The 19,180-nt window shown below is 42.4% G+C and overlaps 1 protein-coding gene across 1 annotated transcript in view; it reads left to right on the top strand.

Moving 5' to 3' along the window:
- The window catches only part of E2F5 (E2F transcription factor 5), a 284,908-nt gene that overhangs the window by 60,312 nt on the left and 205,416 nt on the right, over window positions 1–19,180 (top strand). The window contains exon 2 of the mRNA XM_085605342.1: window positions 17,370–17,479. Coding sequence (XP_085461468.1) covers window positions 17,370–17,479 — 110 coding nt within the window. The remainder of the gene's footprint in view (window positions 1–17,369; window positions 17,480–19,180) is intronic.

Genomic DNA, 19,180 nt, shown 5'->3' with positions numbered 1-19,180 from the left:
CTACTTCATTTGGGGGGGGGGGGGGAGGTCCCCGCAGGCCAGAGACTTGCTGCACACTACTGACTCCCCTGTTTTGGCCATGAAGCACACACGTGCCAAGTACATGGTCTTAAAAGGGCGTAATGGAATTTGCTGATTCTGCAATACGGACCCGTAACGGGCGTGTCTCCCCAGACGGCAAGGCTCCTGCACTGTGGTGTACAGCTCCGACTCCTGTGAAATTATTTGAATGCGGAGTGCGTGTCACAGCCGGCGCCAAGTCGGGCGCCCCTTAGGTGCAGGAGGACCGCACAGCATAGCCACACCTGACGCAGGCGGCCGTGAAGGAGCTTCAAGCGTTCCTGCAGCCACAATCAATTACTGCCGATCCTGCTGTGATGACTGATGTGAAATAAAAAGGCATTAAAAAACACAGCCTCTTACAAGCGCGAATGTGAGTAGTGAGCAAATTAACATTCACGGTATAAAGTCTCAATACAAACATTAGCAACGGCTAGAAACTCAAGAGAAAAAAAACACCACTTATCTTGGCTGCGAGCGGCAAAGAAAGAGGATGAGTGGCCAGAGAGGGCCTTTGCGTGTAAAGATAAAGGGTCCCCTGCTACTAATAGGAAGCTCCTCTAGGCAGGGAAATAATATATAATGTACATTCCTAGGGCAACTTCAACAACAATATCTAGAACCAGCAAGTAAATACTAGGAGACAAGTGTAATGAAAAAATACAAAAATAGTTATTTATTGATAGTAGTATATTTGTTTCCAACATAAAATGTAAGCAACGTACATGCATGCCACATCCATCTAATCATACACACTCAACTTTCAGAATATATACATATACAGGTATATTCAGTGTTTGAGACCTTGTCTATCAACATATTATGAACATGTTCTGATGCATTTAATCTTAATAACAACACATGATTATTTTTAACATTTTTCAAGACTGGGCCTTGTCTTTAGGCTTTTAATGTAAAACATGTATCTGTGTCGTGAAGCGACTGCAGTTCCCGGGTGGTTTCTTCATGCGTTTCGGCGTAAGAATGCCTTTATCAGGAAAAGCCACCTCGGATACAGGTACTATCTGAAAACATAAACATACCAATGGTATATACAGTCTATCCTGTTTGATAGTAAGTATCACAGTTTTTAGCATGAAATTTCAAATTTTAAAAGCTCCGTATTTGAAGACCGTCACCCTTGTGAAAATTGTTCAAAATAGTGATCACAAAGATTTAAGGAAAATAAAAGAGATGAAGACCAGTCAAATGGCACCTGTGTGAAGGAAAGGAAGAGATAAAGAAAAAGTCGAATAACACCAGAGTGCGGACATCACCTACTCATGCAAATGGTTATGTGACCATTGCAAAAATCTATATTCATGCTGATGTGAAAATAAATGTGCCCAGTGCACAAAACCGTCCTGTGTCACTCCAAAGGCTGCTAATCTGATGTTTGTGCAATAATTACCTATGATTCTGAAAAATGGTCCAGCCGAACCAATGCAGAAAAACGGGCGTCTTGCGCTCAAAAAGGAACGTCACAATAATGTCTAAATATGGAGTAAACATAACATCAAATATGTGGTCGTTTGTAATACCGGTCAAACAATGATTCAGATATGCAATGGCATATTTACCATGGATGACACCAGACAGCTTGGGGGGTAGTGCCTCAGAAATGATAGTTGTGAATTTACTGTTTTAGGTTTTCTTCAGATGCAGAGACCAATGACCGGTAGTATTTTTCCTATTTTTATTCTTCGACTGTCATCCTAGTGGACTCTGTTGTTTTTTGTTAACATTCCCAAGGTCTCATGGGAAATGCAGTTTGTTAAAGTTTGGTAAAAATGGCTGCTATTCAATGAGGTAGAGAAAGGATAGCATAATCCACGCCTCCGGTCCTGACCTAGAATTCCAATCCCAGTGCATTTCTGGACTCCGTCTGATATCCTGAAAACCTTACTATATATTGTTAAACTACACTCTGTATCTAGGTCATATATCCAGACTACCCAGATGGGTGTCAACCCTTGAGTCTGTGAAAAGAGGTGGGGAAATCGCCCCAGTACTTCCTTTTACTCTCTTGCTGCTTAGTCATTATTTCAGGGGCAGGTTGAGTGCCATTAACTGAACCATCCTTCATCTCTCTGTGCAGCAGGTCAGGAAAAGATTTATTGTTTTCCTCAACCTCGTCTGCGATTGCCATGGCGCTTGGGGTGAAATCTCTCAAGCGGTAGGGCTTGAGGCAGTTCACATGGAACACCCTCATGTATGGCACATGTGTATTCTACCTTGTATGGGCTACACCAGTTATTGCCTAAATCTCTTGGATGAATGCTTTCATCATCAACACCTCCTAACCATCCTGGTACCCAGTCAGATTTGCTTTCTGGTCATACCATTCCTTCATCTGCTCTTGGCAAGCCTGAAGGCCTTTCTTTGCATGACTCATGTATTGCAAAATCAACTTCCTAAGGTCTATCATATAGTCCAGCATGTCCTTCCGAGGTAACTCTAAGGTTCCATTCTACCCTCGCCAGCTACTCTGTGATAAAACAGAAGTTTGAATTGATTGAACCCAACTCCCTTCTGTGGAATATTTCGGTAGATTTACCAGAGGCATGGTAGAAAATCCCACTTTCTCGTGAAGTTCTCCGCCACAGCATGCACCTCATCAGAGTATTCCCTGATCTGCTCACTACCTTTTCCTGATCCTGAAATAGGATGGTCCGAGTCTCTTCTGAAACTAACGTGCAGTTTGTGCTTTGGTCAACTCACCTGACGTGATCCAAGCCATGTAGTCTCCTTGTCTTAGTTCTAAACCAGAGGCAATCAACCATTGCCGAAGAACATCTGGTACCTTATTTCTCTCTCGCCCCTACGTCAACCATGTCCCTATGCTATGGATTTCTATCTCAGCTGCAAGAGTGTTGCTATTTATTAGCACAACAGGCACAGTTGCCACCGAGGGCAGGTGTCTGATGGGTCCTGTGAACTTTCAATTATGGCTGTATATCAGTACCTAGCCAAGGGAGAAGGGCCCATTTCGCTTTATTGCACTTGCATCTTTGCTTCTCCAGTGCTCAACTTAGGCAGTTGGGTAATTCATGTTGCGCCCATAAGCTACCAAACTTGTGCTGTTGACATATGGGAGAATCATCTCTGGTTTGAGGGGATTTCTCTTAACTAAAGCTCTGTAAGCACCTGTATCCCTCAGGGCAGGACTCTTCCACACCATTGAGAAGGGTTTCCTGCACACTCTTCCCCACCATTGAGAAGGGTTTCCTGCACACACTCAATAGTATTTGGATGCATGTGCTTAAAAGCATCTATGACCCTCTCCCAAATGTCCATTGCTTCTAGATTGAGTGCCACGGGGCCCTGTTGGCTTCCTTTTGCCAAATTCAACACATTTGTTGTGATGGGTGCAGCTGTTACAGGGACTAAGCTGGACAATTTTCTTTTATAATGCTAGTAACTTTGGTTTGCAAGAACCTTCCTGTACTCACTACTCCTTGTGTTCGTGACATGGAACCTAGTTCCTGTTTTTTAACTGTGTGCCTATTGTACTATTGTGATTGTCCAGACCCTTACCCTCACCCTCTGGTTTGGAACTAGTATATTCAGAGTTCCTCTCCCCTTTTGCATTAGAGCCGTGGGCACAGAAAAACCGGTGCTATGGACCCGGGAGAGCCGGCTTGACAGCACTGCACTTCCTCTTTAGGTTCCTAACATGGCACCCTTACCAGAATCCATCACAGTTTTCTTCTTTGTCCTCCATCTTCTCTTTAAACACAGATTCCTCAGCTGATCTAAGGTACTGCAAAGAAAAGAGAAAGGCAAGCCTTGGTGTGGAATCTATGGTTTTAGGCCCACTGTCTCTTGACGCTGAATGCCAGAATGAGCTGAGGAGCAGGAGTCTACTCTAAGTTTGTCCTGCCTGACCGTGTATCCTAGAGGGAGAGCAGGGGGAGAAAAGCCTAGAAAACCAGTGACAGAACCTCTGCCATGCCTCAGATCCCATCTGTAGGCAATTCTACCCCTTAAACTTTTTCTGTTGCCCCTTGGAAGTCCCTCGGCCTGCACTCAGCCACCCTTACCCAGCTGTTAAGGTGGTTCTCAGCTTGGTATCACAAATTATCTTCTGTCTGTAAGGGACCCTGTGCTTCCCATTGCATTACTTTAGCTAGCTACCATAGATTTATGTTGCCCTTGCAAATCTGTAGTGAGCACATAAAGACCCTCAGTCAGCCTTTAGAGATTATCTGCTAGTCTTCATATGCCATCATTCAGCCCAGTCAAGAATCAACAATTGAACACAAAGACCTTCATCTGGCAAGCGGCCTTCAGTAGCCTGAAGACACCGTTTATTGGTGCACAGACCCACTCTGCCACTTCCTCAGCTTTCCTCTGCCTTTTCATAGACGCCCTCAACCTGCTGTCGGCCCACCAATGTGGCTTCTCCACTGCACTGCTTGTAAGTTACAGGGTCACACTTCAGTAAGATATCTCAGTGTGTTTGAGTTTTTGCTGTTCTTTGTGTAACCTATAAGTCACAATTTCTGATCTTTGGATAGTTCAATGGGTAGAGTGCCTGCTTCTTTCTTTGGAAAACTATATTAACACCGAACTCTGTGATATTAATTTTAAGTCCCAAAAGTAGTCCTGGTTTTTACTGTATGCTGTAAATATTCATTCATGCCTATTACATTGTCCATTATTGAATAAATGAAGATGTAGTGCAACATATCTGTTCTTTCTCTTGTTCTTTTGACATTATCACTCGCTTTTTCTTTGTAATTTTTTTAGGGACCTCATTGATGCTGAATTTTTTCATATGTATGTCATCTCTTAGCCAATTGATTGAGCACAGAGCATCCTTAGTAAGAATGACCTTTAACACCCCCTTCAGGACAGATTTTGTCAAGCGCAGGCTAAGTCAAAATGTCATCTTGGCACTAGGACCACACGCAGAAAAGACAGACATACTAGGCAACAGAAAAAAACCAGACTTGTCTACCAACAAAACGTGTTTTCGGTGCTTTTTGGAAACATAATTAGTCCGAGATTTAATTGTGAGGGCGTTCTACTGTTGAGAACCAAGGATCCTACTTCCTGTCGCTCCACTTCAAGCTTTATTGAAACAGGCTACAAATAACCAGCAGCTCTTTCTCTTTTGTTTAACCTCTTTTCTACAGCAGCTTTTACGCAGCAGCAGAGCCTTTAAAGCAGTATGCACCTTTTATTTTGTATTTTGTGGGTCTTGTGCCGTCTCCCTGGGTTTGGTGGCGAACCCTGGAAGGGGTGATGAGGGCAGGTGGGAAAGGGGCATCCTACAATGTGAAGACTTATAATATAGACCCTTTATGTTGTATGCAGTGTTCCTTAAACCCTGGTCTTTGCCTACCACTGCCTCGATCCATCATTGTGTTCATATTCAATATTTTGCTTCACCTGAATTAGCGTCGGTGGCGCTGCTAGACGCTGCCAGTATGTTTTTTACTCTAGGAGCCCTAAAACTGTTGCAAGCTGCTCACGGCTCCTCTGGCTGAAGTTATAAATAACCAAAGCCCTCCTGATCCAAGGCACCCACCTATGGAGATGTCAGTAGCTGTTGACATTGTTGAGCCATAACATTCCAATATGGCCAAAACAAGGTTATTTCTATTAATGATTTGTGTAAGAGCATAAAGGCAGCAATGTAGAGAGATTTCACATCAATTTCATCTGGTACAGAATTGAGCTGCAAAATAGTTATATCTGCGAAAATTATGGATCACATGGCTTCTGCCCTTTGAACCTTAGATTGGCTTCCTGCAGATGCGGAAGAAGGTAAGCTCCGTCGTGCTTTACTTAAACCACATAATATTCTAGTGTTCTGCCCAAAATGACTCTCTAAGCTAAAGCTGTCTGTGGGCGAGACCTTAATGCCAAATTTAAGGCAGCAGCCCTAGACGTCCTATGTGGGTTTGGTTAGCCACTAAATGCATTTTGTCAATGGGGCCCCATCTTAACAGAAGCCTGTTTCCAAAGCCCTTCTCACTTTTTCAAATAATCCTGTTGCTGTATCGTGGTATTTGAAAGTACACAGAACAATAAAGGAAGGTGAAGGATTAAATCAGCCACTCAAGACGTCCTTTTTAAAATCTACTTTTTAAATACCAATAGGTACGAAAGTTGGGAAGTGAGCCCAGATCCACAGTAATCTCCAATAGATCAAATGGCAAGGGAGACTAGGAATCATTTCTTATTGATCTACATCTAATTCGAAAGAAGCTGTTCTTTATGTGTCTCATTGACTGAGGTCCATCTAGATAAACATTTTAGTTCCAAAGACAGCCCATATGACCTTTTTCTGGTAAATTAATTTGCCAGTGATGTGGTCCCTTTTCAACTTGTTCAAATTTTGCAGGCCTGAAACCTTTGAGAACCAGTAGTATGGACCCTGGATCTGAATACTCTTGTTTTTTAAATTTCATGTGCTGAAAAAGATTTGAAATAGTCTGTGTGTTGAACCGCCTGAAATCCAAATTGCCATTTGTATATATTGATATTAGTTTGTGCATTTCATAAGATATATATTTCTGATTAGTTTTTCAAATACTATAATTTATATTTTATTGCATGGGTGACTTCCTCTCTATAATCGGCCTATGAAGGGTTGACTGTGCTTGGTATGAGTCACATATCTGTATAGGGATCCCATTTCTAAATGTATAACCACAGCCACTTTTGGTTTATAAGCAAGCAAGTTCTTCTAGTAAAAGCAAAATTCCCAAACACAGATGGTTGCTCACTCAAAAGCCTGGGGTGGCTGAAGGCGTGACATGGGGCAAATTAGCTGCTTTGTATGCACATTTCAGGATCATATTTCAAACATGGGGAGATTTGGGGAAGCATTTCATGAGTCTGCTTTACAACTGGTGAATTGGAGTGTGCTCTAGTTGGCCACAAACAAAGATGAGTGCGACACTGTAAGCAAATCCTGCGCACAGTGACCAGGCATAAGGGTGCACTCCTTAGTGTATCATTGTTATTCGAAAATTGTATCACATAGAAACTTGGTGATCAAGGGTGAGAGATGGCCACCAAGCAACCTTCTAGAACTGAACAATTCAACAAATACAAACAACTCTGAGCACACATGCACATTAGGCTTGTCCAAATTCGAATTTGTATCATTCCAGTCTCTTTATTGAATTCACAGGCACTTCTTAAGTCCACGCTTCTTGGCTTTAGTATAACCAGACAAGTCACATTTTCAGCACAGCCAATACGTCTTTCGTTGTAGTGACCTATTAGCCTCTGACCTTATCAGTGCTATAAATAAATGCATCACAGTTCAGATAATTCCTAAAACTAAACACTTTTGGTGCCAACACCCACTAACAATAAGGTTCAATAGGTGTAGCTTACCAGTGTACTAACAAATTATATAATGTATCAAAGCAAGTACGAAAACCACATACATACATACCCTCATAAGCAAAGTGCCATGTAACAGTTGACATATATAACTTATGAACTTCTATTAAAATTGTTGTGAAATAAACGTGAATATATCATTATGCTGCAGTTAGAACCATAGTGATAGATCAGAAAGTGCCTTCCCATGCACTTATGTCAACTTAACATAACCTGTCCCTAGTGATCAAAACTAACATGCATGTAAAATTGAAAAACAAAAATAACCTTGAAAGTCCTTGAAACTTTGCAAGGTGTTCTCGTAGTTAAGTCAAATAAAGTTAGACATTAAATGCGGTACATGAGTAATCCCAACCGATCCTGTGAGTTTAAATATAACCAAAATATTTAAAATCAACCACTGTCCACAGTTCCTAGTGAAATTATAATGCATTATAATGCTTTCACCTGAAAACACCTATGAACATAAACAGGACTTCCCATGTAATTTATACAGAGGCTCAGTGGAGGCGCGCTCCATCCTAGCCTCCTCCAATAATAATTCAAATATGTCTAGTAGACCAGTCGCATATTTAACATGGCCTGTACGCACTCAAATTATGAATAAACCGAACGTCCAAATATCAAGTGAGCACTCAATAATTTATCTAAAAAGAATGTGTTGCGCCGCAGGACCAATGTTGGGTCTGTAGGGGATGACTGCTACTCTTCCAACAGTCATTCATGTATAATTAATAAGCCAGTTTAGTTTCCAACACAACTCTTACAAACTCCAAATTATCAGAAAGCAAAACGTCATATTATTTAAACGATCTGTCGGGGAAAAAATCCTTTAAGCAGTGCAAATCATTTAATCACCACATCTGCAACAAAAGGGAGTACAAAAAGGTTTATTGTACATGCCAGGCTAATTCAGCTGGGAGAGTGATGTGCTATGAGCGAAGCACAAGTCAGTCTCAACTAACACACACTTCAAGTCTACTTCTTGTAATACTAATTTTGGCCTAGATCCATATTTAATACAATGTTCACAATAGAAAAAGCTTCCTGCTTTTCCGTTATGTCTCACCCAGATTACATCCATTTATTTAAAGAACAGTTCTTTCCTCTTGTTTGTGACTTCTCATGCCAAACTAACAGACTACAATAGAAAACATTCTTGCTGCTCTGAATTTCCTGTTAAATATCCTAGGCAGGACGTTCTCAGCTCCAATACAATGAAGAGGAAAAAACACTTAAACCAAACCGCATTGAGACCTTTTTTGAAAGCAGGCTGTAGGTTATTTCCAGATACAATTGTGCAACTTTAACATGCACGTTTAAACAGCATTATACCGTTTTTCTGTCTTTACATAATATTTCACAGTGTGTGGGCACGTGACAGATAAAACTGAATAATTAGGTCCTAAATTTAAATTAGGGTTTTGATTCCTTTCAGATCACTCAACACATTCATCTCAGTACAATATATCACGTCAAAAACCAAACTTACTGCGTATCCGACCATCAGGAGAGTGCTCCTTTCACATGTATTTCTTGCATGTGAGTCCGGTGCTGTTTTGAATCACTTTTATATTCTGTAAAGCAATAGTGAAACCAAGTCCAGTCATATGAATACATCATGGCGGCCATCTTGGAGGATGTTTACCCTATTAAAAAGTGTATTGCTTCTAAACTACTACTGCATCAATGTACCCCAAATCGGTGTAGCTATATATCCATCAATGTTAATTATCCTAATACATTCAGAGTTATAAACGTAAGAGCCATCTTCAAAGTAAGCCTACCTTTATGATGAAAGTTTACTAACACCCAGCAGTATAATATTGTGGCCATCAACCTATATTAAGTAAAATATATATCCCTAGGCAATATGATAAAGACATATTTAATCTTACAATATAAATGCCTATATAGTGCAATTTTGATTTCAAGTAAACTGAGTGCAACACTTATGAAAACCACAAACTTATCAAAGTTTAAAAACATTCATTTAATGACATATTAATAACATATAAAAAACATGTAGTGATGCGCTTTTGAAATTATAAAAAATTATAAAAACATTAAAACATCTTATTACTCTTTTTTATCGAAAAACTCAATTACAAGAATAGACATCTCTTTGTGGCAGACAGGTTGAATCTTTTCGACGCGCGTTTCGACGCAAACTGCGTCTTCATCAGGAAAAAAGCCACAGGTGAACCTACAACATAATTTAACAGTTACACTCCAGTTTACGATATTATCTAAAACAATTTTGACCTTCACCTCAGTGATTTCATCCTTTAAATAAGGTGAATTAGACATTTCCATTTACGTAAAAATTGGATGAAAAGAGTTTATATTAAATTATAAGGTTATCTCATAGTTCATTTACATATATATTTCTTTTGAAAAAACAATGATTTATCGTAGCAGTCCAACTAAATACTATGTTCTTATTTTATTTCTCTTTGACTCAATCGTCATCGCTTACTTGATGTTTTTTATCTCTTCTGTATTTTCAGCTGTGAAAAATATACTTCTTTTAGTATATGTCTCAATCTGATGAAAATGATTACTCGTGCTGAAAAACAATTATATTTTATTTAGTCAGATTCAAGTGGATGCTCCTTAATATTATATAAGGAGTATCATAAGCTAAGATCTTTTACTTACAATATTTTTATTAAAAAAGGGTTTGCGGATGTGTCTCTTTCTGTTGCATGTCCAATCGGAATAGTTGTTCTACGCTGTACGATCCAAGGTCAAAGATACTAGACAGAGTATAGAGAACAAACATACTGTTTAATTCTATTCTAGATAAATCATAATCTCTGTAGTAACAGGTTAGCTCGATGTACCTGTTTATATATACTCCGTTTTTCAATGTTTAGGTATTTTGTGGAGCAGCTCATGAACAACGAAGATTTAAAAAGGATGGCGATCTTTAAAGCATGGCTGAAATAGATAACAAATATCAATATAAGCTATTTGTCTGACAGCTTAATATAATCCCAATTGATAGATAATTGGGTGTTATGAAATATCGATTTTTAAAGTTGATTCCTGATGGTGACTTATTCTATATGGCTCATAGTTCAACTGACGCCAATCGTCTTATTTAGAGTTCTTTGGTTAAAGACCAACTATTGTAGTGGAACTATTATTCAATCTATCGTAGCCATGTTAAAAAACTCAAATCACCTTACTTATTCAAAAGGTTCGTAAATTAATTTTTCCCCAATTAGCAATCCGTCTGTTCTAAAAATGAACTTGCCCGCTTAAAGTTTACCTTCGTGTAATCCCATCGATATAAATACCGGCGGCGTCTCTGCGTCCTGCTCAGTCGTTTCGGGAAGTGCTGCACTGTCTTTAGATTTGTGCTTTTAAAACATCAAACACCCAGACATGGTGTCTATCTTGCTTTGGTATTGGCTACATTAGGTCATGTGATGAGGGTATTCTCGCTAACTTCCTCTAGTATGCCTTGATTTCCTTACGAGGGTTGTAATTGGGTTTCATAGGTCACATGACAAGGGTTTTCACGTCCATTTCTATTTTGTTGACAATGCATATAATTACTTATTTGTGTGAAATGCGACATGTTTACATAGCCCTGAATTATATACTATCGCAGTAATTCATCATATTTCATATTACATTACAACCATATCCGTGAACCACGGAGATATATCGTAAACGAAGATATATAAGGTTGATTTTTTCTCTTTTATATCTATTTCTTATATTATTTATTTTAATGTAAAATAATCATATTCATGATTAGCAGACCTTTTCTATCCCTATATGTATAGAGAACCTATGACATACACCGAGTCACCTATAGAGTTTTTTTTTTATCTGAAATACTCAGCTCATAGCTTTATGCTGAGTTGTAGGATGTCTCTATTGGTCTATATATAACATTCTTACTTCATATATTTTGACCTCAAATGTGTACTAGAGCTGGCTTATTTAATTACATTAATCCTTTATATTAACTGGTTTAGATCGCATTTTCCCAGGGTAATTCATTGTTAAGCCCTCTAACTGATGTATTGAGAGAGAATATCCAGAAAACTTCTCTCAATTTGCGGATTCTGTTACTCTCGTTTTCTCCTGCAGCTTTAATTTTCTCTAATATTCTCCATTGCATTTCCTCTGGTTTATGTTCAAGTTCAAGGTAATGTTTTACTAATGGTGCAGTGATTTTAGCTGTACGAATCGCTGATCGATGTTCTGTTAATCTGATGTTAATAGCTCGGGAAGTCTCTCCTACATACCCTAATTTACAAGGACATATAATTAAATAGACCACATTCTGTGTCTTACAATTCCACATCTGTTGTGCACGGATAGTATGGTCATTAAATAATAAGGTGTCTCCTTCCATGACTGAATCGCAGGATTTACATGATAGGCATTTAAAGGTTCCTTTTAAAGGTTGACTCCCATCAATGATTTTCTGTACTAAGGTGTTGGTCTTAGTAAAATGTGAATGTACAACTAGATCCTTAATGTTCTTATTGCGTTTATATGCATACAATGGTTTTGGTATGCTATACTCTTGTGTGGGATCGCTATTTAAAATATGCCAATTAATTTATTATCTGTTTAATTTTGGCGTTAAGTGTAGAGTGTTTTGTGACACATACAAGTTGTTCTGATTTCTTTCTGGTAGTGCCTGGAAGGAGATGATCTCTATCATAATATCTGGCTCTTTTATTAGATTCTCTCACTAACCTGTGAGGGTATCCTCTAGATATGAACTTCTGTTTCATGGAGGTAGCCTGGGCATCAAAGTCTGCCAATCTCGTGCAGTTCCTTCTTACTCTTAAAAATTGTGAAACCGGTATACTTTGTTTTTGTGTTCGGGGGTGATAACTGTTAAAAGTGTATTTCTCGCTGTAGGTTTAACAAATAAATCAACCTCTAATATTCCTGAATTATGTTTTATTAAGATGTCTAAAAATTCTACTTGTTGTGTGCTGGAGTGCGCAGTAAATTTAAGATTAGGATCTATTAGATTTAGCCAGGTTAGGAATTCTTCGAGTCCAACCTATATTAAAACAGCTGCGTTGAACATTAAAACCACTCAAAATGTTATCTTTCAACCGACAGTTCAGCAGAATTCTTAACAGGTGTTCAAACATGTCTTGTGTCACTTATGCCAATCCCCGCATAGGCGGGTTTCCAACATCTGTAAATATCCTGTTCTATTGCCAATCCTATATTATACCAAAGAGCAAATATGTTTGACCAATATTGATTGCGTAGGTGGCTAGTCATCACATACACTCTTCTCATATAGTAGTTGTTATCCAATTTATACCAAATCCATACAACACTCAGCACCATCGAAACTCATTGGTGCGCCACATTTTTCAGATCCATTACTATGGTGTAAGGTAATGAAAACAACTTTTTTTCTTTTGTGTTGTTCTAATGGAAGGTCGGGAAAACCAACCAAACTAATGAACAGTGAGTTGAGAATCTAAAAAGCTCTCCAACACCGTATAAATCACCTACGCTCTTGTCCTTTGGTAGTGGTGCTCCAATCCAATCTGTACCAAATCCATACAACACTCTCATTACCATCAAAACTCATTACGAGGAGGAGGAGTGCTCCACATATTACAGATGTGGACTATAGTTTAAGATTATGCCAAACCCCTCTCTATCCTAATGCCCGCTTCACCCATCCAGTTCACAATCCTCATGCGTGCCAAGATCCAGGAGTCCTGTACTGGCCCTTCCTTTCCCTCTGGTAATTTTTACTGAGCCATTCGGCCAAAAGGGGGGGGGGGCTGAGCATCATCGAGATAATCGGGGAAAAAACAACTCAAAATCAAAAGTACATATGACCCTAGGTGCATGCAGGTATCCGCAAACGTTCTCTCAGGTAGCATATCCTAATTTGGGATCCTCCACCGTGCGATCCTGTCATGTTGTTCCCCTACTGATTTCATCAGGTGCCATCAGACCAGTTACTGTCTGTCCTACATGAATTGCTGGAACGCGGAGATCCAGCACATCCCCCACTGGTCCAATGGGAAGAGGCGCGGTCAGGTAACCTGCCATTCGGGTGCGACAGCTGCGCCACAAGGTGACACACAGATCTCTTCACTGGATAGATTAGCTCACTGAGCCACGAGGCACCAGCTCCAGGCCAAATATAGTAGTTTGGGAAAAACAATTGGAAAAAAATCTGTCTGAAAATATATTCTTAGTTTCAGGAAAGCACAATTCAACAAGGACCGTGCAAAACTTTTTCAAATCGTTGTCAGGAGGGATAATGGTGCCAGAATTATGCTGCTGAGCGGATGACCTGTTGTCCTCACTGAATGAGCAGAGTGCTGTCCTGACACTTTGGTCCCAGTGCTGACATTGTCACTTTTCTGCAGAGGTCGAAGTAGAGAACACTTCCCCAGTTCTTTGCCTTTGACGTTTCATCTTTTGTTTTTTGTGCTGAAACTCGCCTCTTGTGCTTAGCGGGTCATCTCCTAAAAAGTGGCCTAAAAGAAGACTTTACAGATCTGTGGAATGGAGTACCACATATGCCCCCTTGGATGTCAAGGACTTGGTGTTTAGCCTACAATTTTACTGTAGGTTCATGGGTATGCTGACACCAAACCTACACCTTCAACACCGTTTCCCGTGACACTTGTTCTACGCCTACAGCCCCCCCCCCCCCCCCAATACTCCAACACATCGATCCGAGGAATGCAGTGGTACCGACAGTGAAGTGTGCAGCCGCACTTTACAATGGCTTGTACATTGTTTTAATGTTGGGCTGCCCCTTGTGACGCAGGGCTGTCTTGGCGGAATGAGCCATGGACCCCTAGTTTTACACAACCCAGCACTCTTCAGGCATGACTGAAGCCAGTCAATAGAACACGACTTGCTCATCGTCTCGAATCGATATGTGCGTTGTAAGTGCACAAGTGTTGGGCTTGCAGCTGAGGCTGAGTTTATAGGTGACCAATGTGCTACTATTCGTGCAAGTCCGGATATGTACTGAAGATTAGTCAATGATGGAAACCATAACATGCATGAAGGAATAATAAGCCTATTAAGGTATGTCTTGACACACAATGTGGGAGTCCAAATGTGAACATGGTGTGTTACTGATGATGTATCCATAGACGAAGGACTACTTTATTCTTATTCTTTTTTTTTTTTTTTTTTTTTTTTTTTGGAAAACCTTTATTGACATTCCAAATAAAGACAAGTATGGGCCTACAACCCTCGGGGCCGGCCGCTAAGCAGTGAAATTAACAGCAAACAGATTTTAATCACATGTAGCACCTCGGGAAGCAGATTTTCCATGCTAGTATTCTCTTGTCCACCGAATAGCCCAAGAGGGGAACCAGGATATAAAAGGTTTTCATTTTACAATAAGGGATAGAAGGATCAGGTGCCAATCAAGTTCTCAGCAGCGAAAAAAGGCAGGCAGAAAAACGAACGTCAACAATAAATGGCAAGCTATCAAGTCAATGGCGCAGAAACAGAAAGTTCAGGATGTGGAGGAATATCACGAGCCGTTTGCGCCTGCAGTCTCCTGCCCTAGGACCCAGAAAACCCCACTGAAATGAGGCACAAATGAAAAACAATGATTGGCCACGAAGGACACCTACCGCACTGACCCCAGAAAAAGACAAAGAAGAATGAGAAAAGAAAAAGGAGGCCATAGAAACAAAGTAAAGGACTAAAGAAGCCCCTCCCCCACCCCCCCACCCTGCACCTCTGCAGATGACTACGGCCCCCCCCCCCCGCAGCGTGCCTGTCGCCCCAGAACCAGACCCGAAATATAGAAGAAACAGAGAAAAAGAGGAAAGAGAGGAAACCCCCCCCTAACAGAAAAGGGGAGAGAGTAATAAAAAACTGGAGGAGGGCCTTCAACCATGCCCCCGGCTTCTCCCTCCCGCACAATATATTCCTCCCCAGCGCAAACAGTAAACAGCAAAAATTCGGCCATATCTAAGAGAAATGGGGAGCATTATGCACTGGCTACACTATTAGTTACGTCGTGAAAGCACACAACCCCCCAGCCCGCCCGCCTATTAACTGACCACCTCGGAAGGATCAGCCTTATCCTTGGCCACTCTTTGCGAATCCACCAGTGCATACCCATCGACCCACCATCATGTCCAAAGTTTCAAGGAAGAGGAGCGTCCAGAGAAAACTAGGAAGGGACACACACATGTGGGGAGGACGTTTCGAAACCTCAGCACAGTCATCGTCATGGAAGATCACCTTTCCCAGTACTGCCCCAGGGCCCGCGCCGCACACAAGGTCCAGGAAGGAGAAATTGGCCAGAGCAGGCGATCGTTGCGTGAAGATTACCTGGGTCGCCGGAGGCCGCGCATGGGACAAAGTCACCACCGTCTGCTCAAGTCCAAAACCTCCGGAACAGACCGACCCCACAACCAGCCGACCACACGCTGCCACAGTGTCCAAAGTTTCCATCCGTCCCTTATTCACAGAGGTGGTCACGGTACTTTCCTCCTGTGGAAGGTGAGACAGAGCCTTATGTACCTGGGGACAGGCAGAAAGCAACTTTTCCGACGTTGACGCAATACCATCCAGCTTCCTCCCCAATACCCGGGTGCCGTGGACCAGGGTGGAATGAAGGGCTCCGAGAGCATCTAGAAGGTCACCGTACCCCAGCACGGTCCCCCGCGCTCGCTCCGCCACGCTCCTTTGCGCCACACACTCCCAATCTTGCTGTGACCCAGTGTACAGGATAACAGAGTCCATCCCATCAAGATGGCCGCAGGGCAGGGCCATCCCAGATGGGGACCGGGTCTCAGGCACGGGCGCAGCAATTTCCATATCCCTGCAAACAAAGGTCCGGAGGCAGGCAAAAGGTGTATACCGTGTGCGGCCACAGGTAACAGTCGTTCTCCCCCTGGGCCAGTGTCCGCGAAAACCGGGAGCAGCCCGCGCAAATCGGGACGAGCCACAGGCCGCGTCCGATCAGTTCACTGGCGAGGGTCCAGGCGATCGCCGATAAACCCCTGGAATCGTCACCCCGGGTATGCACCCGTCACGCTACTCTCGGTGATAGGAGCGACCACTGCGAGATTCAGGCCAATATTCGCGCCGCTTCGGCAGTCCGACTCCACCCGGTCACCAATGGCCGCTGTTGTTGAACTGCCGCCCGGCCATGTTGTCCACCCGAGGTCCCGGTTCCAGGGCCGCACAGGCCGCAAACTTCAAATGAGCATTTCTCGGGCGGTACCGCCGCTGGAAGCTTCAGGATCACACGATCGGTTGCCGCTCTCGATCACCAACACGGGCATGTAGCGCAGGCTGAGGATCACATGCCTTTATTCTTATTCTTGACGTTGTTGAAGACACTCTTGCCACATTAATTTGGTCCCACCATGATGTAGTGCTTGCACTGACATAATGGTGGTAATACTTAGAATATATGATGGGCTTTAAGACCATGATGCGTAGCTGTGATATGCATGCTTGCAGGGGGGCAATTTTGGTAAATCTACTGCCCCATTCATCCCTTTGTGAACTAAACACTCAATCCATTTCAATGATTTATTTGTGCACAGTATGATTAATTCAACCATTCATGAACTAGACACACCTCGAATTATCATCCATACACTCAAACATCCACCCACGTGTTTTCTAACTCTCGAGTTCACCCACTCATCCATGCACACAACTACTCACAGACTTGCCACCCAATTAAGCACTTTCACTTATAACCTAACCAGACTGTTTTCAATGCCAGTTTTAAACCCCAGTCTGTCGTTTCTTTCCAGGTAGCAGTACGTTAAATAGTGCATTGGTATCACTTGGGACATTGTTTATAGTTTGCATTTGAGTGAAATGTTTTTGGTAATGCTGTGTGGGGGGAATGTCAGTGCATGGGGAAGCATTGATTCCGTTAGCGACTTGACACCCGGTGAGTGCTTATGCTTTTTTTCCAGGCTGCAGATACTCTTGCTGTGAGACAAAAGAGAAGAATCTATGACATCACAAATGTTTTGGAAGGAATCGGGCTAATCGAGAAAAAGTCAAAAAACAGCATCCAGTGGAAGTAAGATATGGGAAATTGTCAGCGGATGTTTTCTAAATGAGCGTATATTCTTGCCCAGAGTGTGGTAATCTTGGAGTTAGATTCAAGTGTGAATTGTATAAATAGCAGTCTTAGCACTTTATCATGTCACTACTCCTCAGTGGTACTTGATTTGGTAAACTGCGAGCCATGAAAGGTAGAGTCAGCCTTTCCCAATTGTAAACCTGTGACGTGCAAATTATATATGCTTTCTCCCTCTTGCCGTTTCTCCTTCTCTCCATCGCTTTGTCTGCCCTTTCACCTCCTTGCCTTCTATCTGTCCCCCGTTGCAGCTATGTATCTCACCCCATCTCTCCATCTGAGCTTTTGTACATCGTTAATATTTGCTACTGACCGAGTGCCTTCACAGAATAACTGTCACCTTTCGAGTTTGTCCCACCAAGCCTCTCGTCATACCATTGAATGGAGTTTGTGTATTTTCATTTGTAGGCCATCATTTTCTTGTAGATCTTGACTTTCGTCCAAGTTACATCCACTTCATACCCTTCCATAACAGCTACCATTTTTAGGTCGAGGACTACCGGTCTGCCGAAGGCAGAACCGGAAGTCGAGATTTAATGTTTCCTAGAGTGGCTCCTTAGCCCGCCTCTCTTTTTGCTTCTCATCCATTGGCTGGCTTCCTAAACGGAGGCCAGGCATTGGAGGAGAGAGCCGTCCCTCCAAATAGGCTCCGTCTTTTTCAGATTCGGGGGCGTGTTCTTGCTGTTCTTTCTACTTTTTAGCCACGCCCTTTCTCAGGCGTGTTTTTCTCTCCTCCAGCCAATGGCAAGAGGAGAGAAAAAGAAACACGCCCCCGAATCTGAAACGGCCGCTGCCTTTCTCCGAGGCATTTCTTCTTCGCTCGAGAAAGGCGGTGGTGTTCATGGCGTCCTCTCCCCCTAGCTAGGACAGTAGCACCTGCGTTTTACCGGTTTATTAAGTCCTCTCATGTTGAGCGTACAAAACTTTAAGTGGCTTGACCTGCTTTAGGAGTAACCAGGTAGGTGTTTGTTATGTGATGCAGCCTCATGTCGAGCCTGAAGTTATCGCTAAATTGTATGGAGCTCTCCTACAAATCCCTGCCTGTTTTCCGTTGTGTGGCAGGCGACATCTGCCTCCAGCGCGAGGCGCTTCAGCTTACAGCGAGCGAGTGATAAGGCGTAACATAACGTCAAGTCGGGCCCGCCTTGAAAAACGGGGGCTGTGATACGACACAGCACCACCATCCGAGTGTAGGTTGCCCAGCGTGGTTACATGCAGTTTGCACACTAAAATAAACTGTGCGCAGTGTCGAAATGGGATGCCTGTCAAATGAAAGGTCTTTGGGTCCGTGTATGAAAGTAGGTTCTCCAAAGAGTGCATGAACTTTCGGCCAGCGCCTCCCTTTCCGAGAGATTGTCCTGCGTACCCCGCCGCAGACCGCAGTGCGATGTTATTATCTGGGAACAGACCCGCCGGGCAGAGAACTGCGCCGTCCACGAACTCCGGCTTTGCTTGTGTCTGCGCTGTTCTTGGCTCGTCGTGTGTTTTCCTTCATGTTTCGGTGCTGCTGCTTTCACCGTTTCAGAAGTGATAGCTACGAACTCCAGTCCCCCTATAGAGTAATGTACCTAGCTGCAAGCGAGAGCAGGGGTGATGAGCAATAAAACAATGCTCGGACAATCGATATATATTCAGCGAAGG

The sequence above is a fragment of the Triturus cristatus genome, chromosome 5_1, assembly GCF_964204655.1.
Source record: "Triturus cristatus chromosome 5_1, aTriCri1.1, whole genome shotgun sequence".
NCBI lineage: Eukaryota > Metazoa > Chordata > Amphibia > Caudata > Salamandridae > Triturus > Triturus cristatus.
This window is presented reverse-complemented; position numbering and strand designations above follow the sequence as displayed.